Source organism: Passer domesticus, chromosome 9 (assembly GCF_036417665.1).
Source record: "Passer domesticus isolate bPasDom1 chromosome 9, bPasDom1.hap1, whole genome shotgun sequence".
NCBI classification, from domain to species: Eukaryota; Metazoa; Chordata; class Aves; order Passeriformes; family Passeridae; genus Passer; species Passer domesticus.
The window spans coordinates 43061368-43086461 of NC_087482.1; the positions used below are offsets into that span (position 1 = coordinate 43061368).

The window sequence follows — 25094 nt, forward strand, 5'->3', positions numbered from 1 at the left end:
CAGCCACTGGTACTCTTTTTCATTAAGCACAAAGTTTGGTAGGGTTTGATTATAGTCCATATATTCTTGGGAAAAGGCATATGTTTATGCATAGTGGTTTTTCTGTACTTTCTCATTTAGTATTGCTATTTTCTCTTACCATGAAATAATTTACATTTTCATGTCTGGCCACAATCCGAGTTGGATGAAGCTCTTGAAACAGTCGTTGTTCATTGCGTTTGGAGTGATGCTAAGGCAAAGTACATTTTGGGGCACCACTGGTGAAGGCAGTGTAAGATGGACAGGCTGTGCCATTCCACTGCCAAGCGAATGCCAGTGTCACTTCCAGTGGCTCCAGGAGGGACACGAGGCTCTTCCAGTTCTGAACTTGCGAGGCTCCACCTGCACTTCTCTCCTCTTTGGCGTCTCCGTTCTTTGTACTCCAGCTCCACGGGGCAGCAAGAGTATTTCTGTCACTCTGTACATTTCAAGGTCGTAAATCAGATTATGACCCCAAGCAGGATTTACCTCTGTGAAATACAGCGCTGTGACTTCTGCTGGTGTCCCACAGCAGACTAGGCTAGGATGGGTCACACGGGGACAAAGCCACCCACAAGTGAGTGAGCAAGCGAGTGAGTCCCTTCTGCAAGCATTGCCCCTTCTCGTCCTGGGTGCAGACGGACTGAGGAGTGCGCAGGATAAACTGAGCCAGCCAGGCGGAGGAGGCTCTCTTTCCCCGTTAGCACTGTCGAGACGAGCTTCCCCTTTTTCTCCTGATCACACTCACACTCCCAGCACTGCCCACCCTTGACACCAAAGCACCCGCCAAAGTACCGTGAAACCTCCGTGTGCCGGCGGTCGGTGCCCGCGTTAGCAACACCCACCCGTGGCACGTTCCGCCGTGCCCGGTCCGTCCCGGGGCCGGGCCGCTACTCCAGGCAGTACGGTAGGCGCGGCCGGCCCGCCCCGCCCCGCGCCGCTCGGGCCGGGCCGCGCGGCCACGTCCCCGCTCGGGCCGGCCTGAGGCGATGCGGCCGGCGGGACGCGGCCGCGCTGCGCCCCCGGCCATGCGGCCGCGCTGATCCGGCCATGCGGCGGCCCTGCAAGGTGGCGGCGGCCCTGCTGTGCCTGGCCGTGCTGCTGCTGCTCTATCTGCTGGCGGGCAGCGCGGCCCCGCCGCCCGCGCCCTCCGCGCCCTCCGCCCGCCGCCCGCCGCGCCTCGGCCGGAGCCCCCCGAGGAGGAGCCCCGCGGGCGGCGGCAGCGCCAGCGCCAGGTAACGGGGGCGGCTCCGTGCCCCGGCCCCTGCCCTCGGGAATCCCCGGCCGCCGTGCCCGTGCCCAGCCCCGCGCGTCCCCTCGGCGGTGCCGCTTTGGTGCCGGTGCGTCGGGCGCTTCCCTCTCCCAGCTGTGCTTCCCCCGTAGGGATCGGCGCTGGAAGAGGCTTGTGCGAACTGCTGAGGTTCGCAGGTACAGACTTCCCCTGCGCCTTTCCCCTGGCAGCGCGGTTGGCGGAGGTGCCACGGAAGGTTTTCCCCGTGCCCGAGCGGGGGTTCCCTCCTGTGCCGGAGCAGCTTCTGGAGTAGCGGCTTTTCCCTGTGCTGGCCTTGTTTCGGAGGCCGGCGGGGCAGGGTGTGCTGCTCCGTGCTGCACGGAGCGCTGCTGTCACCCCGGGAGCTGCGCCCCGCGGGTTGGCCACGGGAACGGGAATGCGGATTCTCACTGCCCTGTGCTGCCGCTGGGTTCCGAACTGCGGAGCGCTGCCAGCTTTTAAGCTTTCGAGCTTTTTGTTTTGAGTGGTTTTTTTAATATGTAAATTAACTCAGCAGAACTTTAAAGGTGTTTTAAATCGTGGTGTGTTTCCTGTCCCAGCACCTTACAGCAGGGTATTTTTAAGAAAAACTAATTAGTTGAGAAAGGGCAGCTTTCAGTGGGTGGAGGACTTGTTTTCCCCTTTGCATTCCAATTATATTATGGTCAGTGTGACCTCATATATCTAATTAACTTGGTATGTCTTTGTGTGTCTGATTCATGATTTCACAGAGATGTTCTGAATGAAAGACTATTCCCGTTTCTTGAGCTCTTGCTCCTTAACTTATTAAAGCAGTTGGTTTCTCCCAGCATTGTTACCCCACTGAATGCAGGAGATGTTTTCTGGGGCTGAGAGTGGGCCACGGACAGAATTTAAATGCCGGTATTAAAGCAGGATTATTTCCACTAGCAACTGTACCTCCTGAAGTCATTTTTCTTTAAGGCATATCTCTGTGATTATCATGGAAATCAAGAAGAACACTGAAGGAAGGAGCCCGGAAAGTGTGGAACTGCCAGAGAGAGTAAACAACCATTCCACTTCAAAGCGCTTTGCAGTGGCATCTTCATGTTTCACAATTTGACATTATCTAACTTTTTGATTATTTGTTGACTTTGCAAGTCCTTTTTACAAGGTCTGCAACACAACAAAAAAAAAAAAGGAATTTAGTATTCAAAGTATGCATTTTCTTCAGAATTTTGTTTGTGGGGCTTGGTGGTTGTTTTTTCCCTCGTCATCCTGCACCACTGGCCCCAGCAGGAGTTTGTGTAACTGAGAAGCACAATTCTGTAGGTCCTGTTCAGCCATTTGCTGAAAGATTCTGTGTTATATTTGTTACTACTGAAATTTATTCAGGTGAGGGTATCCATAATAAAAGAATTTTTGTGGGGAGGGTGTGACATAAGTGGTTTGAAGTGGAGGTGATGCTTGCCTTGTTGGAAAGGCATCAAGTGGTGGGATCTCCTGGGTTTAGAAAGCCTGATCCAAGCTAAACTGAAAGCACTGTGGGGGTTTGAGTTTGGATTGTAAGGAACAGGCCATGATTATCATTTTAGTTCCTCCTTATGAACAAAAAACCATTATTTTTTTATTTGATGCAAGAGATCCCACTTTATCTAACTGATTCATTCAGGCTGATAACAAATCTGAGTAGGACTGTAGGATCTTGTGAGGTGACCACAGTGTACATGCTTGCATGAGACTGCAGGATTGATGGACAGAACTTGAATGTAAAACATTTAAATTCAGTTTTGTCAAGTTGCTTTGTCAGAGGATGCAAGTTTTGAGCTCAGCTCAGAAACAAAGGTGTAACTTAGGACTTGTGTTTGCTTCATGAGACTCAGCATCGTGCAGGGAAGATGAGTTGTATTTTGACTGGGATTTGTAATATTGCTCTCTTTTGTCCCATAATATCAGAAGACATCGGGTTTTAAGAAGCGCAGAATTCTTTTAACAAAAGAAGCTATACATAAAGGTTAATGTAGGCACATGTCACTAGCTGGCTGGTGCTTCACAAATACTAGCAATTTCATGTGTCCTGCTTTGGTCATTAGATAATTTGGACAGATCTAGGTAAGTTTCTGGTTAGCTTTGAAAGCTTCATTTTTTGTGGTGGTTTTACTGCTCATTCCTGCTGGAAGTAGCAAGTCCTGTGCTTTTGGTAAGACTTTCTTATATGAAGAATTTTAAATACGTGGCAAACCCATGTGTGCAATGTATCAAAAAGAAGGAGGATTGTTTTACATTTGAAGGGCAGATGTGACCATGATCTCTCTTAAACCAGCCTGGCAAGGCAGGGGAAGTGAACCTTCACCAGCACATTTAGTTCCCTGAAAATAACTTTTCCAATGCAAAACATCCCTTGCATGGCAGCCTGTCAGGATACTTTTTTCTTTCCGTGCAGCTTGTGTGCACACAGATGCAAGTTTGGCTTGAGTTTGATAATAACATGCTGAAACCCCAAGTATTTCATTCTTGTTTCATAAAGAACCCACTTCATAAAAGAAGAGAGAAACATCCATTCTGGTTTTCAGTGGCTTTTTTCCCTTCCTCTCAGTGGTAGGAGAAGGTTGAAACTTCAACCATTTTTGGATTGACAGCAGCTCCACTTGGTTTTGTGCAACTGCTGCAAAGTGAGAAAGGTTGATTAAAAAAATCTGTGTTTCAAAGTGTGCAAGAAAATGTGTTTCACATCATGGAGCTGTTGTTGGGACGTTGACTCAGGGGTGGCTGTAGGGAAGGAGCCTGTTCAGTGAATCACCAGTTTTGATACAATGCCTAAATCTACCCTTGTTTGTGCTGCAAAAATAAATGAGATCATAATGGGAAGAAGGTTTCAAAAATCAGCAGCTATATTGCATTTTGGAAGCATCTGCATGCATTATCTTTCAGGAATAAATTTAAAGGCTTGAATAGATTAGCAGGCTCTGTAATGAGGTGGAAATGCATTATTTTGAATGGATTTGGATTGATTTAGACAGGTTTTGGGTTAATTATGTTTGAGACACTTTGGCTGTGACTAATAAGAAAATTACATGTAATCTAAACTTTAAGACCTAGGAATGCACACTGTTGTGCTTGAGCACTCAGCCTGCTCCTGCTGTGTCAGTGCCTTTCTGAAGAAATTGTATTCAGTAAATAAAAAATGAGTGAGCAACTGGATGGGAGTTGCTCTGTATTGTTGGAAGGTCTTTGCTGTAAACATTTTATTGTGCTCCATCTTATCGAGTTCAGTCTTCAGCCACTCTGTGGGGATGTGTTCTACAAGTATTTTGTGATGCTTTCTGGGGTGTTTAATCTTAGTTTGTGTATTTGTTCTTGTCAAACATATTAGACTGTAGGGCCTAGGTCTCTGCGTTGCTTTCAGTGTGCTTAAACATTTAATTTAGGTTATAAAATCCAACTACAGACTGTTCATAACAGACAAGTTGAACTATAAAGGCATGAGTGTAAATATTAGGAAGAATTGGCTGATGATAATAATTGCATTACTCTGTGGATCTTTGAGCTTTTTAATGTCTTGGGAGTCTCTTGAGGTGGAAAATTCTTAGAGCTGTAACAACTATTCCCATTTTACAGGTGGGACAACTTGGCTGTGTCCTGCACGTCTTTAAGGGACGTCCTTCCATCCAGGTGTTCCTGCTGTCCTTTCCATTCTCCTTGCCCTTTGTGGGGTGCCTGCATGGGCAGGGCAGGGGAGCTGGGATCTTCTTTGCCATGATCTGCTTGTTTGCCCTCCAGGCACTTTGACTTTGCTTCTTCTACACCTGCCCCTACTCAGGCTTCTGGATAATTGTTATTTTTTAAAGGCTAAGTTAAAATTGCAGTCATATGCATCCTGCTGTGGCACTGTTTTATCTCCTGTTGCAGCTCACCTTTGTTTTCACTGTCCTCTACGTTTCTTTATGTACTTACAAAGAAGATGCAAAACGTGGTGTCCCAAAGTTCTTCTGTACCTCATTGCTGCTTCTCTCACTGATTATTGCCCTCAGAGTGCCAGACTATGACTGATGTAGTTCAAATAGCTCCTTTTTCTGGGATTGTTACTCCAATTCAGGCCACTCCAGGCTCCTGAACCCTGGCAATGTTGGAAATTCCTCACCTCCAAGGCTCAGCTTTCTCCTCCAGGATGTCTGTGTTGGATGTCTGTTGTTATCCCTACTCCCATGGGCTTTGCAGGCATTCTGCTTTCACCAGGGATTGCTTCTGCTGAGTCTGTCCTTTGGAAGTGTTGTCTGCACACACTGGATTTTTCACTGCAGAACAGCTGCATAATGCAGAGCTCACTGTGGCTAAAACTGCCCAGGAAAGCTGAGTGCTTTGGTGTGGGGTTTGGAAATGTTGCAATAAAAGTGCAGGGTTTAGTCCCTCTCCTGGTGAATTCCATTGCCAGAAACTACATCAAAGCAGCTCCCAGCCTGTGCATGGCTTGATTTAGAGACTCAATTAAGGGGAAACATTACACAGATGGAGAGAAGGGGGGAAAGGTGATCTGTGTGAGCAGCTAATTATTCACTTCAATAATTCAGCAATTTTTACACTAATCGGTTGCAAAGTAAATACCACTTCACATAGATGTAATATTCCATTATTTATACACTGATGAAATTGGGGGTTAATTAGGACTATAGCAGAAGATTTTAAACCCTTAATGAAACGTGTTGCTTTGTACAGTCAGTGAAGTGCCAGTGCCTGGTGTTCCTTTACACAGAGGTGGGTTTCTCTGAAGGGTAGAATGCTTCTACAGAAGAAGAAGGTCTCTGCAGCACTTCAACGTCTGGAAAAAATAGTAACAGCTTAAAACTGTAATTTTTCTCCTTATTTAGAACTTCTGTTTGTGGCATTAACTGCGTGATTAATTGTGTGTGTGTAATTGTGTGTTCTGAGCAGGGCTGGGATTGATGTGCTCTGCTCGGAGATATGTCCAGAGCAGGCAGTGATCTATGATTTGCCTTTTGAACTCTCCAGGAATGATTGCTGTGCCTGGCATTTAGTTGCTTGGTCAGCTCCATCCTGTGTGATGGAGGCTAAGTGCCATCTTTATGGAATGTGGATACACCATGGTGCAGACATTCCTGGAGGATGCAATTTTTACCTCCACACTAAACACAGAACCAAAAGACTGCTTTCAAAAGGTCTTCAGCTCCCCAGGAGAACCTGATTTTTCTGGCTAGCAGGAAGCTTCATTGTGCCTCTTACTGTGTTCCCTATATCTGGTTGAAATGCATTTAAAGCCCACACAGGTGGGTGCTGAGTGAAAATCCCACAGTTTGGCCCTTGGAATATCGTCTGATTCATCTGGGATATGTGACTATATTTGTTTTCAAAAATCTCTATTTTAGCAAAATCTCATGGATTCCATGGGGTGAAATGGAGAGCAGTCCTTTGAAACTCTGCCAGTGCCTTCAGGCCACAATTAAGGCATACATCTTTAATAGAAAATTAATTAACTGTTAGAACAATTTACATATGGATGCAGTGGGGTTTTTTTTAAAAGTATGGATGTCTTCTTCCAGGCTAGCCCATTATGGGCTTGGAAATGAAGTTGCTGGATGCAGCTGTGTGATCTGCATTGTGTTAGAAAGTTGGCTGGGTAGTTGTAGCTCTGCTCTGGCTTGGTGACCTCTGGGCTGGGGAAAGAGCTGTCATTTGCACAGAGCAAGGTGGTGTCTGGTTGGAGATGCTGTGAAATTGGCTTCATCTGTGTCTGTAGTGCAGTGATTTTTGCAGATCCAGAAATGTAGGAATAACAGAAAATAGCCTTTTAGTTTATGTTAGAATTGTAGCACTATTGATCTGTACCATGGGCAGAAATTACCATGCTATTTGCTTGTTCTGTAAATATCTAACCAGAAAAAAATAACTCCTGATCCCTTGTAAAATGATGAAGGAAAAAAAACCCAAGCCTGATGTCTGTTAGTGAGCGATTCTCTTCATGTCTACCTCAGTCATTTTTATGTGCCTATCCCTGAATTTTCAGGAAGGCTGGGGAGCAGAAACAGCCAAAGGAGCCCTCGTCCTTGCAGTGCATGCATCTGGCAGTGGTGGCATGTGGGGACCGGCTGGAGGAGACGCTGATCATGCTGAAATCAGCAGTTCTCTTCAGCAGCAGGAGGCTCTGCTTCCACATCTTTGCCGAGGATTCTCTTAAGCCTGAATTTGAGACAAAGGTGAGTTTCTATGTCATTTGGCAAATAAATAAATAATTAGTTGTAAATCTCTGAGAAAGTTACATTAACATCAACAAGTAGCAGCTGAACACGTTGCTTACTGTGCACACAAATCCCTTATGCATGCATTTTTTACAAAAGCTCCACAACGTGTAATGTCTGATTTCCTCCCACTATGTCTTTCAGTTAAAGGAGTGGCCTTCCTCATACAGAAAGAAGTTTGAGTCCAACATTTACCCAATAACCTTCTCAGTAGGAAATGCTCAGGAATGGAAAAAGTTATTCAAACCATGTGCTGCCCAGCGCCTGTTTCTTCCGGTAAGGCACCTGGATTTCTGAGTAGGTTGCTTCAGGAAAAGGTTAATTCCAGGAAAGGAAGCTTTGCTGGTGTAATATTAAAACCATTTTCAGGCTAAAACATCTGCTTAAAGATAATTTTAGTCTGTGCTTCAAGGCGCTGTTGAAAAAACAGCACAGAAATCCAGCGTGGCTTTTTCCTGGCTAACAAAGGATGTGTGTTTCTGATTTGTCTCTGGTTCCATGAGCCTCTCGGGCTCTCCAGACTCCAGAGAGAGTGTGAGAGCTCTCTCAGGATAGATCTTTTGGGGTAGATGCTGCGTGCCTTTTGTAAATAACATTCTTTACAATATGCCCTCTTTACCTACCGTCTTCCTTTCCATATGGTAGCCCTTAAACTGATGCTCTCAGCATTCCCTTTTCCTTGAGTTTGACTTCTTTTTTCCAAGACTCTCAGAATTGCCCTTAAGGTAATAATTCCAGTGTGTTTGAAGTTGGATTTCATGCAAGAGCTTGGTCTATCCTGGACTCTTCAAGTCCACTGAAAAGTTGTATTATACCCAGTGTTGTAAACTTGGAGAGAAGGGAAGTGTTGATACCCATTTTGCATATCAGAAGTTGAAAGAACGTTTGCATAAAGCAATTTCTGTGGAACTGAGAACATCTATCAAAAATTCCTCGTGGGTTGCTGCTGATTGGGGTGACTCCAGTGAAGTGACAAGCTGTTCACATGATCCAGGTTTCTTCATTGCTGTCTTAGGAGAAGTGGAGGTGGGACAAAGAAATCTTTCCCCTCTCAGATGGAAGCAATCAGAGACAGCTGCATGTCCAGATACGTAGCCTGTGAATACATATGTGAGAAAATATGTGCTGTCAGCAGTTCTGCTGATCTGCCATTTAGGGGTGGACTATCAACAGCACAAAGGCCAGATGGGCTGGAAGCAGCTCCAACTGCAGCAGGGATCCTCTCTCCCCTGAGTAAATATTTGTATCACCTGGAAGATAATCCCTAAGCGTGAGTTTGTTCCATACAGGGTCAGGATGTCCTGGGTAGACAGAAATCTCTCTTCTTTTGGGATGCTTTCTGTCATTTTGGGAGACTAATCATAGGAATGACTTAACTTTTATTTCTCTTCACTGTTCTGATGACAGGAAGGGGTTATGCATTCATTCCTTCAGACTGGGCAGTGCTTTTACTGATTCCTTTTTGTCCAACTCTTCACGTTGCTGAAGTTCTCCAGTAATTTCTTTTAAGGAATATTAGGCTGTTGCTTGTTGTGTTAGCAGAATGAGGGGGCAGCTGTAGATGTTTGTTCTCTAGGGGCAGTTGCAAAATGCTGTGTGTGGTCAGGCTGAGGTTTATGGCTGTGAGTAGGAGGGGCTGTCCAGGAGGAGTTGATGTGGGTATAATAAACAAGCTGTCATCATAGCTGAGGTGCCAAATGTCCTCGGGGACCCTCAAGGTTTGGTGCTCGAGTTCACAGGCTGGCACAACCTTAGGCTGTGTCTGGGTAATTCCAGCCATTAATTTGGTTTTTTGGTGTTTGATAGCTGAGTTCTGCTATCCCACTTGAACTGCCAGCACACAGTGGGAGCAGAGGGTTCCAAGTGTTCACTAGTTCACTGTTTAGAGAACTAGTTTTATTTTTAATAAATACCAGCAGAATATCAGTTTGGGTTTTTTTTTTTCATCTTTCTCTGTACTGAGCACTTTTCCCTGCAGCAGCATGAAATATGCCCGGATTTAGGGAGGACCCCAGGAGAGCAGTGGTTATCAGCTGCTTAGCTCTCAGTTGTGCAAATTGTCTTGCTCCTGATAATGCTAAGCCCGAGTGGAATGCGAGTCTTTGATTCACAAGTGCCTTTCCTGCCAAAGAAATCTCCTCTGCAGCACCAGCAGGCGTGTGAAAGTGAGCAGGAGGGTCTGAGGAATGTGTTCAGGGAAAATTGGGTAAGAACCTTCCAGTGGTGAAAGCAGAGCTGTGGGATGTGACCCTGCAGTGTGCAGTACTGAACTGTTCTGTCCTGGGCAGCAGGTTGAAGTGCACATTCCCAACTTGCTGGCTCTGCCCAGGATGCTGAAATATTCAGGAAGCCTGTAGAGCATCCTGCATTTTTCAGAGGAATTCTGATCACATTTGCCACTTAGGTGGAGTCTCTGTGTAATCTCACAAGTCAATCTCCTGCTGCACTTTGCTGCAACAAAACCATCCAGGGCATTTGTAGAGACACAAGGAGGAGGATGTAAATCTTTTTGTAAGCACAGAGTGAAACTTTAACATTAAACTAGGAGGGCAGTGCTCTCAGCAGTCACTGGGAACTGGTTTGTGCTCCTGCCACGGGTGTTAAGGCAGCAGGTGAGGAGCATCCTCTGGTCCCAGGGATGTTGGTCCCTCAGGGCTGGCTGCAGCTGCTCTCCTGGAGCTACCAAAACAATCAGCTAAAGTATCCTGAAATGCCTAAGGGATTTTTGGATGATTTTTGGATGAACGTTTAGAGCCCTTCTCAAAACACTTAATCTACTTAAGAGCTTCTAAGATAGATTAGCAATATCCCTGTGTTACAGCTTTCCTCTTGAGGGATGCTCAAGTATCCAGCCCAGTGGGAATAGATGCCAGGGCCTTATCTAGACAAAAGTCTCTGCTGTAACTTGAGTTAATCTCTGACTACAATGAGGTTTAGTAACTCGACTTTGTGGCACTGTTACTCTAGCATTAAGCTAAGTGAGTTGTCCCTAATTTTGGATAAAGCCGTGCTAAGCTGCCACATGAGCCCCCACAAACCCTTAGGTAGCCCAGCTTCACAGTACACCAGCGTGTGTTTACTCAGGAGTGGGTTATTCTTTGCCAACCTTGCTAACACAGGGAGAATCTATGGAGACAGAAGTTGTGAAATCAAATTACAGATAATTGAGTATTTAAGTGAAGTGCCAGGCTAAATATAGCCAGTTCTATGCAGAACTTTCTGACAGATTTACTAAGAATACTCTATATAGCTGCAAAAAAAAAAAAAGAAGAAGAAAAGAAGTATCACACTTTTAAGATGTGTAAGTGCCTGCAGAGCAAGGGGAAGACAAGCAGAGCAGGCTGTATTTCTGGCCATCCCTTTCCAAAATCCCAGGCTGTCAGGTGTGTCTGCATGGTTTGTGTGAGCTCAGACCTCCAGACACAGCCTGGCAAAGCTCCTGCTCTGGTCACTGTGTGTCACTTTTAACCTGCACTGCAAGTTCCTGCTCTCTGAGGAACTCCCACAGCTTGCAGTGGGTGAAATTAAATCCCCCCTACCCAAGGCACAGCCAGAGAGATGGGAGCCATTCAAACTGACATCTGCAGCTTTTAAAGGAGTCTTAACACTCAGCATGTGAAAGTGGGAAGGGCTTAAAGGAGGTAGCACAGCTCTTTTTTTAGCCACTTGGGTGTCATTGCAGGGCAACACCTTGGACACAGGAGGAGGAATCTTTAACCATCAGAAAGGAGAGCAGGTGAATCCTGAGAGGAGGAGTGCAAGGTGGGGTCAGGTGCTGGTAGGCACTGCACAAAGAACTGCAGTATCTGCTTGAATCTGCAGGAAAATTACAAAATCCACGGACTTACACAGATTTAGATTTATTTGTGTCTTGAAAGCTGCTGAAAGAAAGTTTTTCTGCTGGAAGAAGCAGTGGCCAGGCTGTGACTTATGCCTGGGAGGGATGAGAAGGGTCTGTAGGTAACTGTTAAACTTCTCCCTGAACTGGGGTAAGTTTTTCCTGCTGGAAAATGCCTCAATTTGTCTTTTTACCAGGGCCCCCTAGACAAAAATATTACATGGTCTGCAGTGTGCTGTGGACCCAAAGGCAAAGTCTACTCTGCTTGTATTCCAGTGTTACCTCCTGTCTCAGACTAAATTTGGGGATGATTTTTCTTTTTCTAATGCATTTTGTTTCTATGTGCTCCATGTAGCAGGTCCCTAAAAATCAGGACTCCTAGATGCTGCAGAATCATTAATACACAATACCCAGGATATCATTAAACTGAAATCCTTTTTTCTTTTCAAACTGTCTTTCTTCTATTGATTTATTCTTATAGTATCTGTCTTTTTTATTGGTTTGGTTTTTTAATACTGGACTTGAGGATACTTAACATCTGCAAATATTTACTCTGGGTTCCTAGTATATTACTGTACAATTTTTGTCACTTACTTACAGATACCTCCACGTGGTGGTTTGTGGGTTTTTTGTGGGAAAATGCTGTATTGTTGTAATCTTCCATCCAGCAGAGAGATCTGGACTGTGTTGAATGTGTTTACTTAGAGTTTGTTGTACGCCTAACTTTTGTTTAAAATGCAGAGACAGTTCCTTCTCCTGCCTGCCCTGTGCTGTAGGAAGAACATGTAGTTATCCTGTCAGAAATACAGGTCAGGGATTTGTTAAACTTGACTAAATGTCAGTCTGAATCCCAATGTGTTGAGTCAGGTGAAAAATCTCATTTAAGTCTTTACTCAGGGATTTGGCATCTTAGTGGATTCCTGTTGAGCATGCTTAGAGGTGATATTTTTCACCCACTTTTTCACCCATCAATCCTAATGTGTTTCACTCTTATTTCACATGTAATCCTCAGTCACAATACATTAGAATTTATGTAAAACCCAGTTTCTTTGGTAGAATTGCTTTTAACCTGCATAAATAGGAGAGTTTGCCATTAATGGCATTGCTGTTGGATGAGAGAGTGATTGTTGTGTTCTGAATGGTGAAAATCCAAAACCTTTTGGGTTTGCTTTTTGAAGAAAGGGAGAGAAGTAAATAGGGGGTTTGGCTAGACCAAAGTAAGAAAAATTCAGTATTTCAGGAAATTTTGGACAGCTTTAGCAAATAATGAAGAAGAGCAATGAAAATGCAGTTGGAACTGGTGGTCAGCTGTAGGTAATGATCTTTATTACTTTACAAAGACTTGAAGCACCAGGTCATTTGTCCCACCATGGAGATTATGAAGGAGTGTGTAAGGATTTGGGCAGCCACAAGGGGGAACATGGTCAGCAGGAACTGTTGAAATATCCTGGCTCTAACCTGCAGTTACACCCTTCTGGCCTGTCCAACTTTACTGTGGTTGTTCCTCATACAGAATCTACTAACAGAGCTCAGAATACAACCCGGTATATTTTAATGTGACATTTCTGTTTAACGACCAAATTTTGTTCTTCAGGGGGATGCACATATGTTGGTGATCAATGGGGTTGTCTTAGTTAATGTGAAGCAGTTGTATATATTAATTATATATGAAGGTAAGTCTAAATAGTCTGGTCTCCTGGGTTACCTGGGTTACCCTTTCTGCTAGTGGAGATGTTGAAAAAAGCTCTGTAAATACATTTTATTTAGATGTAATTTCTGAACAGGCACTAAGTAGTCCTTGCAGGTATTTTTGGTGAATTGCTGCTTCATAAGAAGGTTAATCCAACCTCAGTGCTCTGGTAGCTGCTTTATTGTGCAGTTCAAAAAATACCCACAGCAAACAACGAGCCAATAATCCGATAACTGTTGTTCCTCTGTGTAATTACATTTACCTGATAAACCAATAACCTCTTCCAAATTACCAGTTTAAAGCAGAAATCCCCTTTGCCAATAATCTTTGCGTTTGCCGCCTCTCCGATTTGTTTCCCATCCCAAAGGTGATTTTAAAGGACGTGGATTCCCTGCTTTACGTGGACACCGACGTGCTGTTCCTGAGGCCCATCGATGACATCTGGCACCTCCTGAGGGAGTTCAACTCCACGCAGCTGGCTGCCATGGCCCCCGAGCACGAGATCCCCAAGATCGGCTGGTACAGCCGCTTCGCCCGGCACCCCTTCTACGGCAGCACCGGCCTCAACTCCGGCGTGATGCTGATGAATCTGACGCGCATCCGCAGCGCCCACTTCAAGGTGAGAGCACGTGCAGCTGTTGCAGAAGCTCAGCATTGGTGTGTTTTCACAGCTCGGAAAGCTCCGTGTAAAATGAAGTTCGTGATGCGGAGAATCGGAGAAATGTGGAATGTGTGTAATTGGATGCTAAAAGCTGGTGTGTGAATGTGGTTGTGAAATTAAATGAAATTTCCTCAAGGCTGGAGCAGTGAGAGCTTGCAGCTGAAGCAGTCTGGTAGCAGTGTTAAAAATGGCTTCCCCAGCTTCTTACATTTCCCTGAAAAGATGCATGAAAGAACAAACTCCGTGCAAGTTTCCAGTTTTAAAATTGGAAAGTTTGATGTGAATATCCAGAGAAATTGGTGATTTTTGCATCTGTTGTGAATAGGCTTTTGCATCCTGCTGCAGGTAAGTGACTCTGTGAACTGGTGTAAGTGAGAAGGGGACATTTTCACAACGTGAAATGTGAACATTTTCACAACAGATCTGACAGATCTGTGTCACTGAGCACGTATTCTGTAATCACTAAAACTTTGCTTGCCCCAAGGGGCTCCTCAGGCAATGCCAGGGGTTTCCCACATTGTTACAGGAACAGCTGGAGAAAAAAAACCCCAAACATTGCTCATACTACCATAATTCCCAGGGAAGATGATCTTTAGTCTGTAATTTTCCTTGCTTTTATGCCTTGGTTTTCACCTTGTCCCTGCATTTTTCACTTTTCCCCCCTCCTGTTACTTGGAATAGGAAGATTGTGAATAGCAGGAGCTGACATCAGAGCTGGGCCCAGGAGACTTTGTTTTCCTGTTTAGATAAACACAGTGAGTTCTGCTGTTACAGCCCAGTCCAGGTCCAACTTTTCCTGGCAGTTTTTAGTTTTTCACCTGTGTGTCCAACATGGCTTAGCAGAGCTTAGAGATTTTTGTGTGCCCACTCTGGGTCAGATACCCCAGCACTGACCATGACATTAACCCCTTGCTTCTGTTTTCCTGCCCTGCAGAACAGTTTGATACCAGGTGGCTTGACTTGGGAGGAAATGTTATATCCATTGTACCAAAAGTACAAAAATTACATCACGTGGGGAGACCAGGATTTGCTAAATATCATTTTTTACTTCAACCCAGGTAAGGAATAATTCTTGGAGTCTTCATTGTCTGTGTTGAGAAAATATCTTGAGCTTGATTTTTTTTAACTGATATTTGTTGTTTATAATACACATAAATACTCTGGTATGGAGTTATTGTGTAACTGCATCCTCAAAGGATTTATAACCTATGAAAATATTTCTGACATTGCTGCAGGTAATGAGGCTTGGACTTGGTTCCATTTCTGGAGATTTGAGAAATAATGAGGTGTAAAAGTAATGATGAAGTGAAGGGGTGAAGTTCATGTCGTGTGTGTGCTCCAGGGTGTCACTGGACCAGGGTGTAGCTGCAAAAAATGTTTTTGTTTCAGATATTTATCTGAATGTGAAAATGCCAAACTTTCTGCAAAGCTAAGCCCTGTTTTTCTGAAATTCAGCTGACTTGTGATAATTATGCAAATCCGTAGCAAAGGTAATATAGAAAGAAAGTGGACACAGCCATTGAAATATCTCATCTAAAGCAGCTTCCAGCCTGTGAGCTGAGCGACCCGGCCTCAGCAGGCACCAGATGATGTCATTGATGTCCTGCTGGTGGGAAATGCAGGGATTTAAACACTGGAGCATAGCACAGACTTCCCAGAGAAGCTGAGAACCTCATTTCATGCTTCTAAATGGATGCTGAGTATCCATCCCTACTGCTTCTCCTGGTTTCCTATGTGACCTTGTCACCTTAAGAATAAACCAAGTTTGGAATTATCTTTATTTATTCTGCTCCCTTTTCTTTTTCTCTGAGGAGTCACAGGGTAGGTAATTGGATATACCCAAATCCAGGCAAACTGCTGGGGTGAGGAGAAGCAAAGCAAAAAGCAAACATCTGTTTACTGCAGACAGATGTCAAACTTCAGTGTCCCATAGATTACCCCCAGACCCAGGGAAATATAGAGTGGGAATTAATTTCCAAAATGAAACAAATGTTATGGGAGCATGGTCTCCTGGAGAAACAAAAATATGGAGCCTGATTAGTTGTGAAGTCAGACACAAACTGTTCACTGAAGTGTGCAGGAAAAAAACAAAGGCTGCAAAAATCCTTCAATATTGTGATGAGTGTTCTCTGTGAAAGCTACATGTGGAGACTCTTCTGCACCACAGTCTGTCCTCAGAACTGGTAAAGAATTTTTTATGAATTGTGTAATATCAGAGTGCTCAAGAAAAGAAGATGAAAGAACTGGGTACCATTAGCACAGAAAACTGGACTTTCTGGGCTCTTAAGCTCTGGGTTGTTACGAGTGGCTGGGGAGGGAATTGGCCAAAACTGCTGCAGGTGCCTTTTTGTAGATGTGAGTTAAAACCACAGAGAGCTCCCAGGCCTGAGGAGCTGCTCCCTCTGCCCATCTCCAAAGGCTGCTCTCCCTTTCTGAAGAACTCTGCTGGAGAGGCCTTAAGGGAAGAAAAGTTCAGAAAGTTTTTCTTCTGCTTTTCAAGAGCCTCACGAGACCAGCTGCAGGCTTCCTGGGAAGCTGGGAAAGGCCAAGGGAAGAATTCAATCTTCAGTGCTTCTGCCATGCCCTGCTGGCACCAGCCATCATTCATTGTTCTCCAGGGCCAAGGCAGAAAGGTTGCAGGGACTGGAGTGATTTATGACAAGCAGATTGCAAGCACTGTGTGCCTGGAGTTTAAAAAAAATCACCAGGAGAAAGGGAGTTATGAGCCCTTTTGAGAAATTAGGCTCATCTCTAAATAACCTAGACCTGTGAAATTAATGGATGATGACTCTTTGGAGGGCTCTGGATAAAATACACCACCCCTTATGCTCTGCTGTGTAACAAATTGTCATGGCCTCTGTGACAGCTTCAGCAGCAAACACTGGATGTACTTTGCAAGTTTTGCCTTGCTGGCTTCAGGAGGAGTCTGGATTTTTCATAACCCCACTGCTGTGTGTGCTCCCCCAGTCGTTCCTGTCACTCCAGAGACTCCTTCCTGTGGCAGAGGGTGCTGGACAGTGCCACCTGCTGTGTGCTCTCTGCTGTGATTCTTCCACTGCAGCTTTCTGAAGGGCTCCCTTGGGTTGTGTTCAGTCCCAGATTTTGTGTTGTCCTGTCTGGGGAGTGCAGTCACCCACGAGGGAAGGAGGTGTCTCTCTTGGGGATGCTTGCAAAAGCTGTGACCGAACATTCCCCGATCATCGGTCGCAGGCTGGTTTGATTTGTTCTGACTCTTGTCTGACGTGTCTCCTCTCCTTCCCTGTGCCCTGCTGGCGTGGGCAGAGTGTCTGTACGTGTTCCCCTGCCAGTGGAACTACCGGCCTGACCACTGCATGTACGGCAGCAACTGCAGGGGGGCGGAGGAGGAGGGGGTCTCCATCCTGCACGGCAACAGAGGCGTCTACCACGACGACAAGCAGCCCACCTTCAGGGCCCTCTACGAGGTGATCCGGGATGTAAGTGCTGCCTCCACAGACCACTCCCTGGGCCCCAGGCTGCCTTCACTCACATTGCTCTGCCAGGCATCGGGCTGGGTGGTTGTGTATGTGTAAAACCCACCTGACACCAAATGGACATGGTGCCTTTGGCTTCTCGTGCGTTTGAGGTGGTTTAAACGTTTTTCTTTTGTGTTATAGTAATCAAGAAGGCTGATCAATTGCTTTTCTGTAGTACTGAAGGTAGAAAAAGCTGGAGTGGAGTTTCTCATGCTGGGGCTGCAGCTCTGGTGCATAAATTCCCAGGAAAGCTTGTCCTCCCTGAGCACCTCAGGCCTCCAGGCACAGAGAGCAGAATCTTGTCCGTAGGCACGGGTTGGGATGTTGTGTGTGTACAGCTCTGCTTGCCAAAACTCCTGTTTCCTTATAGTATCCTGACATTAATAAAATTCCTGTCAATGCACACTCTCAGGCAGGGAGGATGTGCAGTGATGGGGTTGGTGACACTCAGCAGGTGAGGGATAAGACATTCCCTACCTATGGAAAGCTTTCTCTTACAGAAACTTAAAAAATGCCCTTTCACAACCAGTGAAAACTAAAATTCTTTTTTTTTCTTTTCCTTAGTTTCCATTTGAAGACAATCTCTTCCAGTCCTTGTACTACCCTCTGCAGTCGAGGTTTCTGGATACAGTGCACACTTTATGTGGGAGAATTCCACAAGTATTTTTGAAGCAAATTGAGAAAACAATGAAGAAGGTGTATGAAAATCGTGTCATTGTGTACTTGGGGGCCAACCACAGATACTAACTGTAGCTCTCTTACACAGAAGTTTTAAGTCTTGTACTCCATTTCATGAAGGATATAAATGAAGAATATGAACTCTTCTACCAAAACTCAGAATTAAAATATTTCTTTTCCAATTTTCTGATAACTCTTGAAATTACAAAAAGCAGGAAATCCTAGAAGCCTACTGAAATTGTTGCTGAGAACAGCAACAAGGAGAATCCTTTCTTTGTGGAATACAGTTGTGGCCTGCCACCCCAGTCCCTTACAGTTTAAGAAGATATTCTCTCTGCAATGTGAATTGCATTAGGCACAGTCCAGGACTGTTGTCAGTGAAGAGTACAAACCCAGGTACTGTTGATCCATCCTCCTCTTCAAGTGCTCTTCCCTGCAGAGAAGCAGCAGTATTCCACTGCCAGTTTTCCATCCCTGCCTTGGGAGGTGGCCAGGGCTGCCCCTGCCTCCCCTGTCCTGCATGGAAATACATTTCTGCCTGGCACTTCCATTTCTGGGATCACAGGACCACAGAATTCTAGAATGGTTTGTTTTGGAAGGGACCATCATGGATATCTTGTTCCTCACCCTGCCATGGGCAGGGACACCTTCCACTAGACCAGGTTACTCCAGCCCTGTCCAGCCTGGCCTTGGACACTTCCAGGGATGGGGAAATTGAGACGTTTATGCTGGGATCAAAATGAATAGCCTCAAAGTGGAAGAGGATGCAAAATGGCTTTGATGTTCATTTAAAATACTTCATTTAGCTTAAATTTCCAAGGTATGATCATCATCTTGTGATAAGCACAAAGAGCTTATTTAAATTGCAGTAGCTGAAAGGTGCTTGGGACCATTCCCTGGGGAACTGGAAGTGAGGACACTCCTGCAGAGCAGCTATCCAAGAGCACACTCACTCCTGAAGAGCAGTGATCCAAGAGCAGACTCCCTGAGGGCATTTTCTAGGTGTAAGCCCCATGGCTGTGTGTAGGAGTGCTTCAAGGAAGCAGCAGAGAAAATGATGTTACTTTTCAAGTCTGTTGAGCAGAAAACATCAGCCATTACTTGGAACTGCTCATTTTTGTATCTAACAGGCAAAGTAGGAGCAGGGTAGGCAGGGTGAGATAATGGAGCCTTCCCCTAATGAAAGGAAAACTGGCACAGATGGAATATCCTGTACATGTGTCATACATTTGTTAGAGAGAAATGCTTGGGGACTGTGGATGAGGGAGAGGTTATGTTCCCAGAGTTAAAATAGGATTTCTGAGGAATTGCAGTTTTGGGCGTTCTCCCCTATCCAGTCAGGGTTTCATATGAAAGCACCAGGAGTTTTTATCCTCCCTTTTATCTCACACACTTCTCTCTCCTTGTGTGGCAGTTCCTGAGAGGAGGGAAGACATGACCTTGGTGCCATCCCAGGCTGCCAGATAGGAGCCTGAGCACGGGATGGAGTCCCAACAAGCTTTTCCCAAGGCCTGGAGTGTGCCTGTGGCACAGCCTGGCTGAGAGCAGGGCTGCAGGCTGCTGAGCAGGGAGTGCTGGGACAGGGGCTTGGAGTAAGGGACAGCAGAACTGCAGGACCTCGCAGGCGTGACAGGAACAGAAACCTTGTTTGCACCTCTGCTGCAAATCGTGATCACAGTTGGGTTAAACAGTGTTCTGACTGCAGCCCTTATCTCACAGTGTTTGTCACCCGAGTGTAAATTGGCACGTGAAGGACAGAGGCAGCTCGACTGTTGTGATTGAAAGCCTGGGACCCAGAAAGTCATTTAAACTTGAGCCTTTCCAACTTGCCTTAGGATTTTCTATTTCAGCTGAAGTTTCAGTTGCCTGTTTTTAAGCAAGGGTACACTTCTGCCTACTGAGAGAAGTTTGAGGTGTAACCCAAATGAGCATTGAAGATTTCAGAACCAGAAGGCAGAGAAAAGAAGGTAAAGCTGCTGATTTAAAAAGTCTAAAATAATGTATGACAGGTAAACCTTTAGGCCAGCAATTCTGAGAGCTTGTCTAAAGTATTCGCTTGCTTTTGGTCCTTATTTTCAAGTGTCAGGGTAAAGCTGACACAGGTCTAAGGAGGCTGGGGGAGCTGCATGCTGGGCAGGCTGAATTCCTGACCTCCATGGTGTCTCCAAGGCACAGAGAGCTGCAGAGCACAGCCTGGATGCCCAGACAGTTGCACCCCAGTGCTGGGGCTCTGCAGTTTGGGAGGCTGTGGGTGTGTGAGCTGTGATTCAGCGGAACCCTGCAACTACAGGCACATTCACATGAAGGAGTGGAATTCATTACTAAACAAAGGCATTATTGCATATGAACTGATAAGAGATTAAAGCAGTGCTTTTTATGTTCACGGGAGGTGCTACATTTTGTTTAGGAAGAACTGAGTTGTGTTCTCAACAGCTATTAAATATATGAAGTACTTGCTTTAACATGAAGACTCTTGTTAATTTAATATCAGCTGGCAGGAAGAATGGGGGAGGTTCCCCCCTGCTGGGCTTTATTGAGGAAAAAAGCAATAATTTGAGCTCTCCAAAGTGTTTTAAAACAATTACGTAACTTTGTTTTTTGTTGTTGTTAGAATTATTAATTTATATTTCACTACAGCTTCCAAAACCATGTTATATTTTATTTTTAACAGTAGTTGATTGTAATATTCATCTTACTTAGAAACCAGTTTTAATTCATTTTGTATTTCATACTTGTGGCTAATTCTATGTTAATTAGCCTTCATTTATCTTAATAATGGGATGTGTAAATACTTACAAAGACTTTATGTCCTCATTTCCCCGTCCTCTCCTGTGTTTTAGTTATTTCCAGTGGTATAATGGATAGAGCTCAGCAGCATTTTGCTTACAGGGGAAACTGGAAACTGCTCAGTGTGTGTGTGTGCACAGCACGAGCATGTGTGTAAAAAATGTCCCTTTTCTCTGTCACTGAATTGCTTGTGGATTTTTCTTTGACAAATGCACTGATTGTTACAGCTCCCAAGGAGGCTGAGCAGTGCATTTCTGAGTTGAAGACAATCCCTTGGCTTACAATACAAATAAATGAAATTTTAAGCAAGCTCTATATTTTGCTAGTGTTCTTTTAAATACAAGATTTTGTGCTGGTCTGGTTGGGATAGAGTTTTGTAGGTGTGATGTTTTAGTGTGTGTATACTGGGTTTGACAGCAGGGAACACAGATAAATGTTCCTCTTTTACAGTTTTACTGTAGTGAAAGTGTCTGATATTGGATATAAAGAGAGACAAATACATTTAACTTCCCCCAAAGTGCTCGTGTGTCATGCTGCAGCTCCAGCTGTGTTACGGTGAGCATAGATCAGAGCCTTCTCTCAAAGGAAACTGGAGTTTCATCTTTTATTCTTTACTGTTTCTCCATAGTGTTTCACTCTCTGGAGGTCATTCAGCATCATTTCCCCTCCCTCCTCCTTGTATGCATTTTTGACATTCTTGAGTGGTCTCTGCTGTGCTGTCCTTGCTTGTGAATCTCTGTGTGACAGAAGCTGCTGGGCTGTGTGTTCAGCCATGTCCTGGTGCTGACACTGCTCCCAGCTGGGTGATGTGTTGGGCTCAGCCTCAGCTCTCTGAAATCAGGAATAAAGCTGTCCCTGGCATGGATGGGCAGAGGTGGGCCAGCTGTGAAACCCTGTGTGTGTTCTGGGAAGGCTCTGGGGGTGTGGGGTGTGTTACACACTCACAGTCACACTGCTCCGTGAGCCAGGGTTTTTCACTTGCCTCCAGCCAGGGTTGCTGTGGGGAGCAGAGAGATTTCCCAAGCTGGGAATAAAGTACAACTAAAGAAAGAAATAAACCTTGACACTTCATCAACTGTCAGAGAATCCTTTTCTCCTCTCCATCAGGTGCAATAAAATGTGATGGTAGCAAATAGAGAGTGAGCACCCCTCCAGAGGTGAGATGGGATGGGGCAGTCACCAGGATCATTCCTGCAGGGGCTGGGAACATTCCCCACTGCTCTTGGGACAAGTGCTCTGTGTGTGCTGGGACCAGCCTGCACCTCCCGCTGGCACGAGATAAGGAATTGTTATCTCAGCTTCAAAAGAAAGAGTGATGGTTGGAAATTTTGCTTTCATTCTGGATCAGAATAAAAACCAAACTGTCGACACTTCCTTTGAAGTGAAAATGGAGACAAAACACCAAATTGAGAATCAGCATGGAAGATGAACAAAGCACTTTGTTAATGTTTTCTTTTGAGGTAAAATATTTTGGTTTGACTTTCACATTTCTGTAAACTTACCTTAATTGCTGCTGTTACTCCACTATAGCCCAAAAGTGTGTATGTATAGTTTTGGTAATTAATGCTGAAATAACGACACAGAAATGACAGGGCTCTTTATTTTAAAGACCTGTCCTTGTAGAAACATCTTTTCCTGAATCCTCTGAAAATGTTCACTCCCTCCTGTGAGGGTTGGAATGTGCACAGCAGGTGCCTTCTCAGGGTTCACACCTTCAGGGAAAGATCTCCTTCCCATTCTGCCCAGCGCTTCCAGAGGGCACCACACTTCCAAAGGGCACCACACTTCCAAAGGGCACGCCTCACACCTGCGGCTCCAGGTGAGCAAACAGGGCTGCTGTTATCTGACTGGCTCCAGAGTTTGTGGAGTGATGGCAGGAAGCTCCTGTGCCAGGGATGTGCTGGGAGGAAGGTGTGAAATACAGCTTGGAGAGAAAACTCTGCTGGCCAGTTTGCCACGGGCTCTTGGATTAATAGGAGACAATCCCTGGGGATTTGCTGGGGCCAGCGCCTGAGCCAGGAATTCCAGGTAAAGCCTGAATGATTGTCACATCTGGCTATTCCTTGGTTTTTTTGTATCTCTTGTGGGTAATCTTTCAAAAGAAACAGCTCCCACAAATACCATTTTTCTCTTTTCAGCCTCTTTTTTTAAGGCACTGGGTGTCAGCTGTTCTCATCTTTCGATATCCCAAGTCTTCCAGATTTTTTAAAAGCACAATAAAGATTTTTAGTCATTTTCTCAGAGGAGAATCATCATTTGTCTCAAGGTGGCTGTGATATACTTTAAAGAAAAAAAAAAAAACAACTTTCAGAGATCCATGATTTTTAGTGTCAAGTTATTGTACCATACTCAGGTTGTGCAGCTATAAATTTAAACAAACCAAACAAAATCTCTATGCTCCTTTTTAAAATCCTTTGATGTGTATCGATGTACAGTATTTTCTGAAGACCTAAGTGGGTCTTGAAATATAAGATTGTTGTCATTTTCTTATTGTTCTCACTGGATTCTGCTGCATCTCCCTTGCTTGAATGCTGTATTGAATTGCTACAGATTGTTTCAAAGCACAACAATCAATTTGGGTTGAAACTGGGTGGAAATACCTTACAAATTGCTGTCACACTTCAGTGAAGGGAAACTGCTTTATGTCAAGTTGGGTCAGGGCTCTCTAGATACCTAATCTGAGCTTCATTACTGAGAGCAGAAGTAGCTGCTGGTTTTACACCACAAATAATTTTAATTATTGATCCATGCCCAGGGGTTGAACAGCCTATAACTCTCAAAAAGTACATTTTTAAATCTGAAACGTAAATCTTAACGAGGCTTTGTGTAAATTCAGTGGAAGAAAAAAACCCCCTGGATTGTAAAACAGTTTCTCATTGTTTTTTACCTAGCTGTTTAAACCACCACATCTTCCTCAATAAGGTGATTATTCTTACTGTTGGGTGTCAGTGAATACAAGCAGGCTGGGAACTGACACAAAATGAAATCATCCTCTCTGTGTATGTTTTTATTACAAGGTGTGTCAAATACCTTACAAGGAGTAATTATAATTTATGTTTCATTAATGAAGAAGCTCAGGCGTGATTGCCTCACCCGTTTGCCTGAGATCACACAACAAACTGATGATGAAACTGCCTACATGCTTTTTGTGCTTCAGGATTACATTTAAATGTAAAGAAAGCTTTGAAAATGGAAGGAAAAGGTGATTTGCTGTGAACTGAAATCTTTCCCAATCTTTGATGGCCTTGTCAAAATTGAGGTTTATTAGAAGAGAATGAGAGAAATGGAGACAAAAAAGGAATGAACTTAGAACAGGGAGAGTTAACTAAAATTGTTTTGTTTGTGAAAGTGATCCTACGGTACATTGAGTGTCTTAAGGAAATGTGTTTGATTGAGTCACATGGCTACAAACCTGTACAACAGAGGCCTTTCTGCATTACCATCTTGGGATTTGAGTGGCAATCCATCTCCTTTGTACAGCCCTGCTTTTGTTGTGGGCATGTTTGAGAGTGGTGGTTCACAGAGTGTGTCTGGAAATAACCCAGTACAGCGGGCTGGGCTAGAGCATCTTATCTGCTCCTTGCTTCACCTCTTGGCCAGGAAGGGGTGACAGCTCTGCCGGGGCTTTGTCCTCAGAGCTGGCACAGGATGGGCGAGGGGATCCTGCCGGGAGCGCAGGGAATGTGTGCCAGGCTGGAGGAGAGTGGAGGAGCCCGAGGGGACACCTCGCTGCCACCTTCACCATCCTCGCCAGGGGAAGCCGAGGGGATGGGTACCAATCTCTTCACTGCCGTGAGCAGTGACAGGGAACGGCCTGAAGCTGTCGGGGAGGTTGGGGTGGGATATTAAAATATTTGTCCCCTCAGAGGGTGCTGGCACTGCCCGGGCTCCGCAGGGAAAGGTGCCAAGGCTGCCAGAGCTCCGGGAGCGCTTGGACAGCGCTGTCAGGGATGCTCAGGGTGAAATTGTTGGGCTCTGTGTGTGTGTGTGTGTGTGTGCACGGTCAGGAGCTGGCCTGGCTGGCGGGCCCCTTCCCGCTGGGGATCTTCTGTGATCTCCAGAATAAAAACACAGGCTCGTCCTTGCACAAACCGGGGGGCGCGGTCACCCTCAGCCTGAGGGCGGGCAGGAAAGAACAAGAACTCTCCGAGGGGCCGTGGCGTGAAGGGGGGACGGCTCCGCGCCCCGCGGATCCGCACGGCGGGGCCGGCATGAGGGGCACGATAAGGCGGAGAAGAAGCCCAAAGGCGGAGCAGGAGCCCACAGCCGCCTCAGAGCGCGCCTCCCGCCCGCTCGCTCGGCCGAGCCTTTCCCGCCGCTTTTCCCGCCCCGCCCTCACGGCCGCGGCCCCGCCCCCTGCCGCGGCACCCCCGTTAACCCCGCCCCCGCCGCGGGCCCGCCCATTGGCTCCGCCCCGTGGCTCCGCCCCCGGCGGGCGGGGCGGCGGGG

At 45.5% G+C, this 25094-nt stretch overlaps 1 protein-coding gene across 2 annotated transcripts; it reads left to right on the forward strand.

Moving 5' to 3' along the window:
* The first annotated feature begins 965 nt into the window (after nucleotides 1–965).
* On the forward strand, nucleotides 966–19755 carry GXYLT2 (glucoside xylosyltransferase 2). Of its 2 annotated transcripts, none has more exons than XM_064433088.1 (7): nucleotides 966–1253; nucleotides 7266–7455; nucleotides 7642–7773; nucleotides 13393–13644; nucleotides 14621–14744; nucleotides 16969–17141; nucleotides 17745–19755. In XM_064433088.1, the coding sequence occupies exons 1-7, from the start codon at nucleotides 1069–1071 to the stop codon at nucleotides 17925–17927; spliced, it is 1239 nt and encodes a 412-aa protein (XP_064289158.1). In that variant the 5' UTR covers nucleotides 966–1068; the 3' UTR covers nucleotides 17928–19755. The 2 variants fall into 2 exon arrangements, with proteins under 2 accessions (XP_064289158.1, XP_064289159.1); XM_064433089.1 differs by lacking the exon at nucleotides 966–1253 and adding an exon at nucleotides 1343–1446.
* Nucleotides 19756–25094: the final 5339 nt, after the last annotated feature.

Bases quoted from the DNA above. Each gene is read 5' to 3' on its own strand.
- GXYLT2 (XM_064433088.1), top strand. From the start codon at position 1,069: ATGCGGCGGCCCTGCAAGGTGGCGGCGGCCCTGCTGTGCCTGGCCGTG. The intron at 7,456-7,641 runs GTGAGTTTCTAT...TATGTCTTTCAG, and splicing joins AGCCTGAATTTGAGACAAAG to TTAAAGGAGTGGCCTTCCTC. The intron at 13,645-14,620 runs GTGAGAGCACGT...CCTGCCCTGCAG, and splicing joins TCCGCAGCGCCCACTTCAAG to AACAGTTTGATACCAGGTGG.